This window comes from Chenopodium quinoa, unplaced genomic scaffold, assembly GCF_001683475.1.
Source record: "Chenopodium quinoa cultivar QQ74 unplaced genomic scaffold, ASM168347v1, whole genome shotgun sequence".
Lineage (NCBI taxonomy): Eukaryota > Viridiplantae > Streptophyta > Magnoliopsida > Caryophyllales > Amaranthaceae > Chenopodium > Chenopodium quinoa.
Window position 1 is genome coordinate 2,568,281 of NW_018743920.1, and position 16,788 is coordinate 2,585,068.

At 33.8% G+C, this 16,788-nt stretch overlaps 1 protein-coding gene across 1 annotated transcript; it reads right to left on the reverse strand.

Annotated features, from left to right (window-relative positions):
- Positions 1–409: 409 nt before the first annotated feature.
- LOC110687892 (kelch domain-containing protein 4-like) lies at positions 410–12,532 on the reverse strand. The gene is made up of 20 exons (XM_021864535.1): positions 12,249–12,532; positions 11,779–11,865; positions 11,616–11,684; positions 11,388–11,520; positions 11,235–11,281; positions 10,957–11,043; positions 9,972–10,033; positions 9,426–9,468; positions 9,264–9,344; positions 8,090–8,209; positions 7,185–7,290; positions 6,763–6,826; positions 5,454–5,496; positions 4,353–4,616; positions 4,110–4,271; positions 3,648–3,785; positions 2,796–2,948; positions 2,473–2,559; positions 918–986; positions 410–814 (listed from the first exon to the last, which is right to left on the reverse strand). Exons 1-20 carry the CDS (start codon positions 12,378–12,380, stop codon positions 707–709), a joined length of 2,055 nt encoding a protein of 684 aa, XP_021720227.1. The 5' UTR covers positions 12,381–12,532; the 3' UTR covers positions 410–706.
- Between the last annotated feature and the right edge of the window lie 4,256 nt (positions 12,533–16,788).

Below are 16,788 nucleotides of genomic sequence, written 5' to 3' on the forward strand. Positions count from 1 at the left end.
TGTGTCTGAACCAGAATTAGTGGTAGTTTACCAAACAAAAAACACAAGAAAAGGATGCCTCTTTTTCTCTCATGAATAATGGGGTTGTGAAGCTACAGGGTATAGATGTCCCCCACACAGAACACTCGGGATCGAACCTCGGGTGCTAAGGGGTGGCCATAGCCTGCGACCGCGAAGGGGAAGGGTTGGACAGGCTAATGTGTGAGGTCATGCTGACTTGTGTAAGTAAAACCAAATAGTATCAAGGATTTGTACAAATGAGTTGAATTTGGCAATGTCTGTTATCATATAGCTTGTACGATCATGAATTGAATGCAAGACTTAAAACTGCTGACACCCGCCATTCTCAGGCCAAGACTACAAGGTTTGCTCAGAAAAACACAGATCACCTTGTGTAAAATAACACAGATCACATTTAAGTGGATTAAATATACCAAAAAAAATACAATGTTTGCATGATTACATATGTATATGTGACCAAGAATGAAGGAATTCACTAGCTAGTAGATCCTAAGATACAAACCTTGGTTCTGATCATAATGACACACTAAAGCGGTAAATGATTTAGAGTGATTTTTAACATGGACAAACCAAGTAAAAGGGATGAGTCAAAAATTTGCTTCAGGACAACTCAGCTGAGAGAGAAACTTAATCCTGCTCGCATAATTCATTACTTCTTAGCCCAAAAGAGGTGCAACACCAAGCATTATCTTTGTGAGGAAGATTGCTTGTTTTTCTTGTTGCCTCCTCTTTTAGAACTTAATGCAGCCGCTTCCTGCTCTTCTGCCTTTTGTTCCTCCTCTAACACAGCCAGCTACAGAAAGCAAATAAAGTGATTATTACGGCAATACAAAGGTTGAGTATATGAGTATTTTGTCAGCTCTAGAATAAATAAGAGCAACATAAGTCTAAAGTACCTCATCCAAAAGTGGTTTGAGCTCTCTATATCGAGCTTCAGCAAAATCAAAACCATCTTTCCTTAGCTCCTGAAAGACGAACAAAGGACCAAGTTATGTCAGATAAATCCCGTGCATTTTACAACAAATGGACTAAGTCAGATGATTTAGAGTCGTAGACTTGTTTGATTTGGACTAGGCAGAAATGATTTTTTAACGCTTGCATGTTACAAAATCATAATAGATCCTGAAGTAATAATATGGCACTTGCAATAGGTGCAGCCATCCATTAGCCAACACAAGGCATTTGGTGATGGGACAAGGAGAAGGAGATCATGATCACTTGATTCCAAATATAATGTCACTTTAGGCTTGAGGCATGAATTATACGAGTAGAAAACACATAATTTGTTTTAACATTGTGGAATAGCAAGAGAAGAGATTATTTGGCAAAGCGGAGAGATAGTTAAGGGCAGTAAGTATAAATCCCAAATCTAGGAGAAAGATTGACAATTTTCATGAGTAGAAGCTGAATGATAGGAGATAAGAAGACCAGATGCTAAGAAGGCACTGGCAGCACCCTTAAGGCCTTAACTCAAGAAAAATTAAATATAGGCTTCCAGTTCAGTTGTTCAATATGTGATCCATTCGGTTCATAGGTGTCTACAATATCCGAGGTCAATCTTTGACTGTAAATTTGCCTATAAGTATACTGATACAACCAAAAACATATTTTAGCAGATGAACTTCTAATAATAAATTTAACGTATAAGATTTATACATATTCATATTATTTTGAGCAGAAAAAAAAAAGAAATAAATAGATAAAATAAAATAAAATCAGAGACTCAAGGTTCAACGTCGAAAATACTAGTTGGGTGTCTTCTATAACAAAATGGAGTAGCATCTAAATTACTTAATTAGAAAGGTAATATTTATGCAATTCTGTAGGGGACCCCTTACATGAAACATCCAAGTGTCCAAAATATTGCAAATCCCTTTTATTTACTCCCTTAATTTCCCATCAGACATTAAAAATCAAATCCCAATAAAGCAATACTTTGTATAACTTTTCAGTTCTAAATCCAATTACTTACCATTAACTTCATAATGTGTGCAAAATTTGACAAGTCAACTATTTTTGACTTGAGGGAGAACTAAGTTGTATAATTCTTTACCTCATATGATTACCAATCATTTTCAAGATTTCCTTTAGGTAAAATAATTCTGGGAAAATAATAAACCCTTTTATTACCATTTTAATATTTTATTAAGGCCCCATTCTCTTCACCTTATTCAAAAAATATTCAGAACATAACTTAAGTTCATCAAATATAATTTATGTTTAGTTAAAAAAAATTAAGTTCGGCAATAATTATATAATTTCAGTTTACCAAAATTGAGTTGAAGAGAATATATGAACATTTTGGCAAATCTTAAATATCGAAGCATAAAAGAAGCAAGTAAAAACTAGCACCATAGACACTGATAGAAGACAATAATGAACCACAAATTAGAGGGAAGTCATAGCTTAAGAAAAAGGCAAAAGAATGAGGGGAAAAAGAAAGTAGCTCACCTTGCCAGTGTGTTGAGTGTGTTCATATGCTGCCATTTGCCAGTACATATTTGTGCGCTTATAAAAGTCCTTCAATGATTCACCAGGCTTCACAAAAGATAAAGAAAGGTAAATGAGTGCAAGAAAGAATATATCAAAAATCAAGCCAGCCAAACAACAGAAACTACAGCAGTATAGCTTATAAATCAAGGTCTAACAAGATTTTCAATAGGACTAATGCCAGCATGTAGGTGAGATTTGCATGCCATTTTCACAGAAAGTAACATGGTATAATTGTAATAATTTATTATAAGTTAGTGAAGGGTGCAAAAAACTGTAAGTACCACAGGTGTCCTCATTGAATCAGAAAGGCCAAGACTAGCTCTGATTTGCTCTATTCTTGCTCGTTTTTCCTTCCTCCGGAGACTCTTTCCAGCCCCTTTTATTAGAGCAACTGCCTCTCCTACTTGACTTGATTTTCCATCAGCATTCGCAGCCTTCAAAAAAAAAAAAACAGTGAACTTTTTTGCTTTGTCCACAAGGCCCACAAGCCCCCACGCCTTAGGCATGGTGGCAGGGGTGTTAAATGTCGGAGTGTTAGCTGCACAATTGCAAGTTTGCAACACAAGCCATACCCTTAAAATTGCAAAGAAGCTATTATGTTTTAAGATCCTTGCTTGAAAAGGTGGACATTTGATAGAGCCATTTCACAGCAGAGAATAACCAGACAGCTACTCATGCGCCTAACTCTAGTGGTAGATTGTGGTACATGAACTACCATATTTTCCAACAATACCAGAACCAGATTTAATTAAACTGGAAAAGATTTACTTATTTCCAAGCTAATTTTGACATACATATCCCTCCAAGGAAAAAAAATCAAAAGAAAGAGGTCAGAACTATCTATCAATTGTGGTGGATCTAAAGGCATTTTTATCTCAATATAGTACAGAAGCATTAAAATATCAATATCCACAACCTTTTCTCATAAATAATTCAACTCAAACACCAGAATATGAGAATAGTACCAACATAGAACATGAGCTAACTACAGAGAGATAGAGAAGGGACAATTAATCAGCTTTCAGCTCAACCTAGAACACGTGAATAACAAACACAAGCAATAACAAAAAAGCAGAAACAAGGGAGCCAGTAAATAAGATTATGTTCAAATGTAAACAAGAGTAGAGAAGCACCTCCATTTCTACATCATCATCGTCATCATCATCAGTGTCTTCATAACTGCTTTCACCATCTTCACTATCATCATCTCCATCATCATCATCTTCTTCATCTTCATCCTCTGAAGCTTCAACCCATTCAGATTCAGAAGCCTGATATCCAATAAAATGAACAAAATTAAATTATTGCCAGTAGTATACGCAGACATATTTTCATGGAGTCAAAACTTCTCAATAGTGACTGTAATGCATAAATCCTATTTCTCACGAAACCAATAACATTCATGATATTAGTAATTACAAGTAAAAGTAGAATAGGTCAGGAAACTGAGGGTCATTAAAAGAAATCTACATTTAAAGATGCAGCGACTTTTCAAGGCACAACTCACAAGCTGAACAAGATCACGTGACTTTTACTATGCAAACTGCCAAGGTGAGCATTATATATTCTGAAAAAAAAGAAAGGCCAAAACTTACAGGTATTATGCACTTCCATTCATCTAGTTTGCTTAGATTAAGTGTGTATAGGTCATCAAGTGTAATTTCACGATCTTTGATCTCCATCATGCCTCCATACAAGTATAAAGTATCTCTTCCAACAGCCATGCACGCATTGATGCGTCCACAAGGCTTGACAATCTGTAGATGTGTACCACATTACAACACAGAACTACAAAAACAACCATAAGGCTTAATAGCCAAGCATTTTGAATTACAAACCTCTGGTAAGGCAATATTTAGTGATTCCTTGCTGGAGCCAGGTTCACAAGACCCTCGATCATCTTTTGAACCCAGTTTACTGCTGCTGCCAATATTGTCCGTCTCAAGAGACATATCACCAATGCTCTCCTCCAAATCATTTCCTACTTTTTGGTCATCCATAACTGTATCAACTCCATTTTCTTCACCAAGATCTTTATCTGATGAATTAACCTTATTTTCTGGTAAAACTTTATTATTTTTTTCATCAGTAATCTTTTTCAACTGCAAAACCATATAAAAAGAAGCTGCAATCAGAGACGACATCAGTAGAATTGGCTCCCACCAGCCCAAGAGAATATACTAGCGTTCCCACTAACAACAAGAAAGAATTCAAGGAAAAAAAGCTAGCAGAATCACAGACAGTTATTCCTCCACCTTATGCAGATACACCGGGGGTATTTGGCAAAGGGCTACTGAAGAGCTCGTAAGTTGTGGGGTAAGCAGTTTGACCAATCTAAAAAGCTCTCAATAGGTATCTGGTAAAAAGCTATTTGGAGAAGCTAAAATTATGATTGGTTCAATAAGCTCTTTTACAAGAAGCTCAAATTTGAGGCTTATTGAAACAAATTGATAGTAGCCAGCTAAAAGAGATCAATATAGTCAATTGACCTAACCTACTTTTAAAATTTCGAACAGCTATCAACTTATAGCATACAGCTGACTTTACCAAACAACTACCAATGAATCAACTATTTTCTATTGCAATATAGTCAAACCAGATACTAAAATAAACTCTTAAAATCAAGTTCAACTGTTAGCTCTTTGCCAAAAACAGCATCCGAATATTCTACCTTAGCCAGAATCCTATGCAGAAGAGCCAAAATAATGTCAATTGGGACGTTTAAGTTCGCTGTTCTTACACTTTTCTAATCACGGGTCTAGAGAAATAACTTCACTGCAATTGCAGGTTAAGGCCATGACCTAACCAACCCTTAATGTTTCCTTCATTTGTCATATTATTCAAGAAAATGAAGAAAAGATTTTCACTCCCCTAACTATCAAATTATTGGAAGATCAAACACATCTAAATGCCCAAATCAAGGCTTTAGAAGTAAATACCTTTTCTTTGCTGGACTTCTCCTTCCGGAGCTCCAGTGGGTACCTAATAGAAAGAGGAGATGGGTTAGTTCCAGCAAGTAGAACTTGTCAAAACATTCTTTAGCTCTTGAAGAGAATAGATCAGCTGATCAGTACCACAGCAATGTTTAGTAACTTAGTTTACCTAATCTGATTTGTTCTTATCTGACAAAACTTTGACCTTATATGTACACTAATCCTTAAAGGGTGGGGGGTGGGCAATATCAATGAGATGTTAGATTATGAAGTTTTCATAACATTTTTATTTAAATATAATCAAAGATGTTTAGCAACAAACAAACACAAAAAAGAAGGTATGGTATAATATGATCATTTCTAAAATAAGAAAACATTTGCTTAAATAAGTTGAACTCACAATACAATCAATGGACTTTTCATATTTCGAACTCCATCTTATACATTGTTTTATAAGTTCTAGTCATAAACTTCCCAATCAAATTCGTCATAACATTCATAATGATCAACTTTACGAAGGTCCCATTGTATTCCGGAAGCTCGTAGCATAGGGCCCGATAAACCCCAATTTTTCGCGTTCCTGAAGGCACCCCTCTCTTTCAAGAGGATTCGCGGCTTTCCGATACCTCCCAAGGAAAATCCCGAATTGTATCATCCCAAATTGACGGGTTAGTGTGCCCCCCAAGTGAGGGCATTTCTGCTTCACTCTGCTCTAAGGGTATAGCAGCCGGCATTCGAAACAAGTTTCTCACAAGTCGTATCTTATCCTACTGATAAAACAAGTTATGATCTGATAGTCCTCAAGGGAATAAGGGATCTTTGTGCTTAGCTTTAAGGTCCTATTGAATCACCATGGGACATGGGTTCATGGTTTTGGTATGAATCCTTGATAAGCTATTCACAGGATCTTAAAAGAGACGATTCCTTCAACAAATTAAACAAGGGAAAAAATTACATTATTTACATAAGTAATTACAAAGCAAAGAAAGGAGGGTATTATAAACATAGTGGTCAAGGAGTGACGGTGCCCCATAATAATAATAATTAAAAAATAAATAAATAAAAAATAAAAATTAAAAAATAAAAAACCCTATGACATCCCTAGAGTAGCTTCATATGGGATTTCCATCATGTCAGGAGTCAGGACTCAGGAGGTCGTAACTTGATAGAGCAGAAAGATATAATTTTATATAGATATTAGTTTGCAAATGTAAATTGAAGCCAATGGCATAAATTGTCATTTTTGTGCACTTATTTCGCCATAATGATATTAATTTACTAGAACTATCCAAAATAAACCTATGACGATATTTACCAGCGGTGATTGTCCAATTGAAAACCATATAGCTCATTGAGAAATAGACTCATCATCACATCACCTGTTTAAATAAACAAAGCAGGTCAGCAAAAGAACATTGTAGTCATAAAAGGCATAATAGAAACTAGGAAAATTCCAAACAAATAAACAAATAGAGTACAACAAACGAGTTTCAACTGCAAAGCTTGGAAATTATAGAGTTACAGATATCATAACCACTACTGTAACTTAAGGTTTTGATGTGATCTAATTTTAATTAGAATGATTAATAAGCTTCGGAAAAAGGGTGAAGGGGACGTGACCTATATCTTTACCAATATTACCTCTTCAACTTTGCACAATTACTTGTAATAGTTTAGAAAATGAAAAGAGCAGTGCAAACAAATTATCTCTTATGAAAAAGTAATTAATAAACTAACCACCAGCTTCCATGTCTACCACTCCTCCAAAAAGTACAGCTCTTTTCTTGTGCACACACATAGAAAATCCAGCGCGAGGTCCTGGAGGCATCCCACTTTTCTTTACCTGATCAAAGGAGACAAAGATACAAAATTTGTAGAGAGCACAAGACTAAGAAATGAAATTCTGGCTAAAACGATAGACAGCTATGGGCAACACAAATCATACAAATAACAATTCAAATAATAGCTCTAGCCAAAAGAAGTCAGCCACACATAAAGAGTTTAACAGTACATGCTTATACAGGTATTAGGAGATGAAAAGAATGAAAAATATTCCAAGACAGCAAATCAAACAGCAGATTTCAAGATATACTGCTCAAAACTGTTATTAGACATTAATGTCGACCTATATAATATCCCCAAGATGAGATTTAATTGATATCTAATGGAGCTGAAAACTATCATTTCATACCACCTTCAGTATTTCCAATCCACAAGAAATTTTGTAGGACCCATTCATTGCTATGCATGCTCCTATTTTTATTCAGTATATACACACATTGGAGGGAATGACAAAAGCCAGAGGGAGAACAAAAATTGGAGAACACCTACTTTTGATCTGTTCCAAGTTTGTTGGGTCAAAAACTGGATCTTAGCATCAATCTAAAACTAAGACTGGTCAATGTACTATAAAAGTGTGCAGCAACTTTGATATCTCGGATTAAGAAATAAAGTTAGAAGTAAATTTTGATGCTAATTGCAGTTTAACAGTGATTGTGACTGTACTTATCTAAGATGCAACAAGTATAGCATCAATATGCTATACAGTATATAGCAATATATAAAATGTAAAACAATGGTCACCATAACAAATTTTAAAGTTGATAAATGGGAAAAGAATTAACATTCTGGTGTGCTCAAACCTTGTTCCATTCCCAAGTTCTCGGGTCCAAAGACCACATATCAGAGTGGACTACTCCCTTCTCAGAGCTGCTGTTTTTAACCGATGAAAGTTCTTTGAAATAACCTCCATACAAAAATATCTGCAGTGTCATAGCAGTGAAGTTATGAACAACAGTTGAGCAGGAGTTCAATAAAACTCAAATGGAGTCAAATCTTGACACTTGATAGTAATATCAAGTGAACAGCATAAAATTATATAATTCAGTTAGCATAGCCAATCTTCCCAAACCACAAGCATTACAGAATGGCCAGAAAAAAAAAAAAAAAAAAAAAAAAAAAAAAAAAAAAAAAAAAAAATATCTTAAACAAGATTTCTACTTCCCCTTCAATCAACCAAGTACCTTGGTGCCTCATTAGAACATAATTCCTGAGACTAAGCTCGATTCTCCTTCCAATAACCTAGCTAACTCAACAAAATATCAGCAGCACCAAAATGGAGAACTAAATAGTCATTAGAATGGCTATTTCTTTCTAATGGGATAGCTTTATAATGCCAACAAGCAATAATTAAATATTGACTCTACACTGAGTTATAAACAAAGGCCTTCAGTTGTATGAATCACCAAACACCGGCCGCTCTGACACAGTCTTTCTAAAATCCATCTCTCAATTGTCAAGTGCAAATCTGTTAAGATTCTGAATATAGAAGGTTGCAGAAAAAGACTGGCTCGATGTCATTTGGGGTAGAATAACCTTGACATGAAGCACCTTATTTTGTTTGCCCATTTTCTTCAAGTCCAAACCCTCCAGCTTAAAAAAATGATTATAGTTCCATATGCTATCAATGAATCTGATAAGAGCATTCATTGAATTAAGCTGGAAGACGTATTTCATTCATCATACCATAACTGAAACTCCAGAAAAATGTTTTGGAAAGTTGTTCTCATCTCGCAAACAAAAGCCAAAATGATAGTAGTATTCAGGACTTTTAGTTCCCACAAGACTGTCAAACTTTAATCTAAAAGCAAGATGTGGTAATAATAATAACCTTGCAACATAGACCATGATTTGCACCATGTACACAGCACAACAACATAATAAAGAGAAATAGGAAACTAGGGGCTGCATGTGTAACAGCATACAACAGAGTAAGTGATCTAAATCCAGAATAAATAAAAAAATCATTAATCTAACCTCATCTTGATAAACAGCAAGCTGAAAACCACTCCTTGGACTGGGCCACATGCACCCAGGCCGAGACTTTATTTCTTGCCACTGCAATTCAAAACAACATGTGAATTTTTGAAGCAAGGCAATGATAGAAATATTATACCAAATGAGTTGATAAGTGTGCACCTTGAACTGATCCAGGTCAAATACATGCAAATCATTAAGGTACCTGAAAAGATAATTATGAAAGGGTCTCATCATAATATATATTTGCTGATCTGGCAACATGTTAAACACGAACACTGAAATACTCAATTGTAAGCCATAAGCAATGAGAATGAAGCCCCCAACTGTTGCATGCTAATCCACAGTTGTCAATCTCTAACAGTACTATTGTATCTATGATGAGTCAAATCCAGGAGACTACCAATATTTTATAGATGGAACAGTAAATCAAATTATGTGAATAATGGCAAATTGAATTACAAGGAGTTTAAAATTTTTAAATGGAGAAGACACCTCCAAAAGATCCTATCATTCCTCTCAAGCTAAATAACCAACGAAACAGAGAAAATAGCCTTATGCCATCCGAAGTTTTGAGTGTGATATACCTTAACAATATAAAAAAGAACAGTATATTGAATCTTGATACAGCTTCAACATAACTTAATACGTCATCAAATTGAAACATTAAAAAAACAAAGAACTAGAACAAAAGATTGAAAAACAAACCTTACTTCTCTAAGGGTGTCATAAAATCCACCAAACACTATGATCTTGTGCTTGTACAGAACCTGCAAGACATTACTGATAAGCCAGATGATAGCCAGATCTACAAAATTCAAGAGTAACTTATGCAAATAGACCAGATGAAAGCAAACGGATTCACAACAAAACAAGCTACTGGTACAGATCCCGCTTTATAAACTGCAGAAAAGAATTAAATAAATTGAGCTGCACATAAAACAACATCCCATAGTGGATCCTACGTCAGCATGATTTAAGGAGGTCCAGGGATAAGATCAACATTCGAGGATATACTGAATGTACTATAACAAGATAGAAAAGATTTGGTAGACCAGCTAAAAGGTATTGACTGAAACCTCACTACCTCAATTCTCATTTTCATGCTAGCTGTCCGTCTGTCCAATTTAGTGAGAAAACAACCTAGCTCCACTTGACCAAAGTAAAGAGTGGTAACAAAAACAATACTCTGTACTCTATGCATAACATAAATAAATGAACACAATATATTACATTCTACAAAAACTAGCAAATAAACATTACAAAATCAAGAGTTGAAGACATAAGTTTTGAGAATAAGGAAACAAAGTTCCATAGCATGATTAGACAGTAACCAAAACCAAAGAGATATTCTCTCACATTGACTGAAATGCTTCAAATCCTCCATATGTTTAACATAATTAGTGTAAGCGACGGCTATGTTCAACAAGTCATTGTATCTCTCAACAGTTTACAGCATCAGGAGTCACATTCTCTATAAATGCTTACAGGTCTACCATCAATAGATAATCTATCCTGACATCCAATAAAATCTCCACAAGGAAGACATTGAAACTGGATGCAAAAGAAAACCACACCGCTGCAACTTCCATCTAAAAAGGAAATAATTCATCACCTTCACTGCTTGGCAGGAATCTTGCACTAGCTAATAGGCCTAATACTGAAGAAAAAAAAAAGTATATGCTAAGCTTACCATTCGATGGCCAGACCGTGGACTTGGAGCTCCCTTGTAATTTAATTGCTCCCATTGATTTGTCTTAAGGTCTAAGACCCAAAAATCCTGTTATGTAAATCAGTAATCTCTCCATTAGCAATGAAGTAGTACAGATTATACAGTGTAAATAAAAAGCAAGTTATTCAACTCTTCTACATGATATCAGCATCTTTCAACACCCACACTCAATCCACCTCCCCCCCCCCCCCCCACCCCCCAAAGAAATATATATATATATATATATATGCAGGTTTCACCTTGTAATGATGAAATCTCTCCTGATTTGGAGATGTGAATTCGCCACCTGTATCAGTCATTAAACAAGCCATTAAGAAAATGTTTCTAGGTGAAATATAATTCAAAAAGAGCAAAGGTTTATCAAAATTCTTTGAATCAATATCTGTTTGTACCAAATATATAGAGGTAATTCTTCCAAGCAACAGCTTGATGTGCACTACGAGGTGGGGGGCTGTTAGGGCTCGATACTAATTTCCAATCTTGCTTTTCAACATCAAAACGATAAAGATCACCATAGACATATGTCTGCACTCACCACATAATACATCCAAATGTCACCCAAAGAAGTCAAAAAATAATAGCAAAATAGTGATTGTCTTAGAAATGTCACACAGCTTAACCTTATTGCCATTGTAGAATTCACCACCATATAGGATCAACTCCGTCTCTTTTAATGGATTTATATTCAACTACATAACATCAAATACAACTCAGTCAAAAATCTACCAAAGCATCAAAGCAACCTCAAAAATAAACAACAAGTCCACAATGCAAGAGAAATACCGAGCCATTAGACCGAGCTGACGGCGCAGGCACATTTTCCTCAACAAGAACTTCCTTCTTCTTAGCTTCCTCCTTCTGAATACTTAGCTACATAAACACACACAAATCCCATATTAGCCTATCATGTCAAAATAAAATTCAGTTCTATAAAAACAGGATACCAAGTACCCTTCACTATAAAACATCCACATAAACCCCACCTCCGTTCCGATTAAATAGTCACGTTGATAGCGTAATTTAGACTAACAATGCCACAACTAAATTCAAACAAACAAGTAACACAAATTTCACATTAACCAAATCAAAAAAGGGAAAATACCCATCATCATAAACCCCCCAAAAACCCCAAATTAAGAATATAAACACCAAAAATTATGATTCATTGATTAAAAAACTAAATACCCAGATAATCAAAGTTACAATATATGATAAAAAGAGGGCATTTTGGAAGAGAAGGAAAGAGAAAGAACCAAAATGGCGTCAATGTCATCTTCAGGAGAGAGCTTCTTAGACTCACGGCGGGCTTTTTTCTCCTCAGCTTTGGCAGTTTTTTTCTCAGTTTTTTCCTTGCCTTTTCCTGGCTTCTTTTGCTTCTTCCCCATTGTTAAAGCCAAACAAGAGTTGTTTAGCCAAACTCAATTCAGTATCTTTGCAATTTGCTAGACGGCGGCTCTGTTCTTCTGATTAATAAACACAACTGAAAATGTACTGTACTCTTTAACCAAAAAGTCTTTGATGAATCAGTAGTCGATGCACAGTAAAAACTAAGATCAATTTTTGTTTGTTTAACTAATGATGAAGTAACACAAAGTTTCATCGGTGGCCGGCTATATTGTGTGACCAAGGTTACTAAATTAAGGGGTTACTTGGTCAGGAGCTACTTAATTAGTTAGGGATTACTCATTCAGGGTTTACTTGGTCGATTAAGGGTTACTCGATTAGGGGTTACTCAGTCAATCAGGAAGTTACTCGGTTTACTTGGTTGGTTAGGGGTTACTTGATAGGTCACGGGTTACCCAATCAGTGTTTTGGTGTACGTCAGTCGGCCACACAATGTCGTCAGCCACACAGAAAATGCGTTGATGAAGTAATTGGGAGTTGATACTAGTTTTATCATTTTATAAATCACGGCCTTACGAATTCATGATATTATCTTTGATCAATTATTCGATACTTCAACATGTTTCTAAGACTCTCAAAAAATAAAAGATAATCCGTATTTTTTTTTTAAGAAAAGAAATAAAAGATTATTTATTGAATAATCTTCCAATAATCTAAAAGTTTAATTAGGGTTTGTTTGGCATCAATTTTTTTATTTTTTTTAAGCAATAAACCAAAATCAGGAAACAAGAAAAAAGTGTTTTCACTTTTCAGCTGTCAGTTTTCAAATTTTCATGATTTTAATAAGTTTGACTAACTTTTAGTTCATTATATGACATATGATATGAATTTGAAAAACAAAAAAACACAGCGATACCAAACAAACCCTAAAAAAATTATTTCTCCAAGATTTGAAATTGATCAACCTCTCCTCCCACCAAACATGTTTAATCAATTAAAATCAATATCGATCACAAAATCCTTTAACAAATACTTCATCTACTTTCTAATTGCATTATTTAGAGCTTCACGTTGTCAATACAAAACTTTGACTATTAATATCTTTAATTTATTTTTAATTAAAAAAATACGGGGTATAAAAATTTACTGAGCAATCATAGATGTAGTCTGTCTCTAATTTCTCCAAGCATAAATTTTCGATATTCGACCAGCCAACACATCATGGACAGTAAAACAGCAACTTAACCCAAAGACCAAAACCTAAACCAAGTGAACCAAGCGACATCTGATTAAGTGGATTGCTAAATATCGCCCGCAAATGTCCACATAAAGCCCACAAATCTATATTGAATTTACCTTATTGCCCTAAACCTTAAAAAAAAAATCTAACCCATACCCACACTCTAATCACCCGAAAATACGGCAATGTCGAGGCGGCAACAGCGGCGGAGGGAAGGACGGCTCATGGTGGCAAGGTTTTTTTAAAAAAAAAAAACAAGAAGTGGTGGGCGCCTGGCCAGGACGCCCAACCCCTGGTGATGGCGTCTGCTCCGGCCGCCGGAACCAGGGGGCTGGCGTCTGGCCTGGACGCCCAGCCACGGTGGTGGTGCCTCTGGAAAACGCCACCACCAGGGGCCGAAGCAGACGCCACCACCAGGGGTTGGGCGTCCTGGCCAGGCGCCCCACCACTTCTGTTTTTTTTTTTTGTCTAATATTTTTTTTTTTGGAAAATCAGAATTCTTTTGTTAATGTTTAATATTAAACATAATTTTATTAACACATATTTAAAACATAATTTTAGATTAAAACAAATTTTTTTTTTTTGAACTTATTAACACATATTTAAAACATAATTTCAGATTAAAATATTTTTTTTTTTTGAACTTATTAACACATATTTAATTTCAAATTTATTAAAGTTAAAAAACTACAAAAAAAAAAAAAACTTTAAATAAAATTTAAAAAAAAATTACAAAATGTTTAAATAAAATTTAAAAAAAGTTTAAATAAAATTACAAAAAAAAAAGAAAAATAAATAAATAAAAAAATAACAAATTACAGGCGCCACTGCCACGGTTGCGGCGTCCCGGCCAGACGCCACCCCTACTTTTCGTAATTTTTTCCCCGGATTATCTCGCTTTCCGACGACGATGACGGCTCTCCGGTGTCCCTCGGCGATCCACTCCAGCTCCACATTCTTCGTGAGAGTGAATTACGGTTTCGGTAAAAATTAGAAAAGGGGCAAAAGAGTCAAAGTAAAAATAATTGTGGGCTTTATGAAGAGATTTGTGGGCGATGTTTAACAAATCCCTAATTAATTGTCCTTTGCCCGAACTCATTAATACTCCCTTCGTCCCTTTATTTTTGTCCCATTGCCATTTTTTGGGTCAAATTTTGAAAACTTTGACCATAATTTACAATTAATCTATAAACGATAATATAGCCTTGAGTGGTCTTGTTAGATTCGTCTCATTGTATTTTTTATTAATATCACGTTTTTATAAATTTCACGTGTATGGACTTAAAGATATAGACGTTTTAAGACGCGTCTTGGAGACCGTGTATAGTCAAATCTAATATATATATAAATAAAGTAGGCATTTTTCGAGAGCATTCGGCGCGCCACATAAGCAAAGGTATTATTTCGACCAATTAAAAATTAGATTTATATTTTATTTTAGGATTAATAAATTCACTCGCCACCTAAGAAAAAGTGACGAATAAGATTTAAGAATTTCGCCACGTAGTTAAAACAACGAATAGTGATTTGTTAAGATTTAATTTATTTAAAAAACTAAAAATTGTTTTAAAAAAATCATCTGTAGATATAGGATATATATATATCTAAGATAAATCTTGATAGTGTTTATGATAAGAAATAAAAATTATTCCTTAATGATAAATAAATTAAAATTTGTGATGCATACCATTATAAATTGACGCATCCTACAACACCAACAAAATTTCATATCAATACAAAACCAAATCAAGCGAATTTTGTGTCAGTTTTAGTCATCAATGGCTAAGTAATTCTTAGCTTAATTTTTAAAATCCATGTTTAAATGTATATTTGTGATTATTGCTTACATTGTGTTTAATTGGAATACTTAACGATTATATGTTTATGTTTTGTTTACTAAATTTTGTTTTTACACGCAGATCTGATTTAATCAGAGAATTAGATTCGAGCAAAAATGATTGAAAAATCAAAGTACGAGTTTCTCGCTGGATGGTCCTATTGGATGAGAAGGTATTATATCTTTATAAATTATTTACATTTATTAAAAAAAATTATAAACCTTTGTAGTTCATATTAATTAAATTTATGATTAGAACAAATTTTTTGTGATTTAGGTAGCTTAATCAAGTCATTAAATTAACTTAATTTTGATTATGTTCATACCTCAATTAAAGCCACCATTGTACAATTCGTTCAAAATTAATTGAAAGAAAAGCTTACTCAATTAAATACTTTTCATTCGTTACAAATAAGAACCAACATTGCACGCATTGTCAGTGACAACAAAATAATGATTCATTTTTCTAAAATACTATTGTTCGGCGATTAGGGACGATGAAAAAATTCCAATGCATAGATTTGATTTTGTACAATTACAATTTTTAGATCAATTTCACAACAATTTTTCACTTCCTGGTAAATATATTGATTTATTTTATAAGACTATAACGGTTAATTTTATATAATTTTTTTTTTGCTAACATGTTTTATTTATCCAGTTTTATTAGATGGAAGAGATATGGCGTGAACGAAGTAGGTGATTTTATTGAAATAGAAGGTAAATAGTATACATGTTTTTATTATTTTTTATTATTTCTATTTTTTTAAAAAAAAAACTAATAATGATTTAGGATTTAAATTATTCAAAAAATTAAAAAATAAATTATCTATTCATATTAAAGATTTTAACTTAATATGTAATCGATAAAATATCATATTTACAATTATTTTTTTAGATAAATAGGTTATAATCCACGAATTAAATTATTTTAATGAAAAAAAAAACATAAAGTAAAAATATAGGAAAAGATAAATTTATTAATTCAATACTACGAGTATAAGAATCCAAAAAAAATATACTAAAAATATTTAAATGATAAAATCTTATAATAACATTTGAAATCTATCATATAAGATAAATTTTCATAGTATTTATGATAAGAATACAAATTGTTCGTTAATTATAATTAAATTAAAATTTGTGATACCTACCATTATAAATTGACACATCATACGACACAAACAAAATTTTTCATCAATAAAAAACCCCATCAAGCGAATTTTGTGTTAGTTTTTGGTCATCAATGGTCGGGTAATTTTTAGCTTAATTTTTAAAATCCTATGTTTAAATTAGTATTTCTAATTATTACTTACATTTGTATTAATTTAGGATACTCAACGATTATATATTTATGTTTTATTTACTAAAT

What these genes read in the sequence shown, in the direction of transcription:
- LOC110687892 (XM_021864535.1), bottom strand. Translation starts at nt 12,380, where the DNA reads ATGGGGAAGAAGCAAAAGAAGCCAGGAAAAGGCAAGGAAAAAACTGAG. An exon ending in AGAGATTTCATCATTACAAG is followed by an intron (nt 11,044 to 11,234) that starts GTGAAACCTGCA and finishes TTTACATAACAG; the next exon opens with GATTTTTGGGTCTTAGACCT. An exon ending in ATTCAATGAGGACACCTGTG is followed by an intron (nt 2,560 to 2,795) that starts GTACTTACAGTT and finishes TCTTTTGTGAAG; the next exon opens with CCTGGTGAATCATTGAAGGA.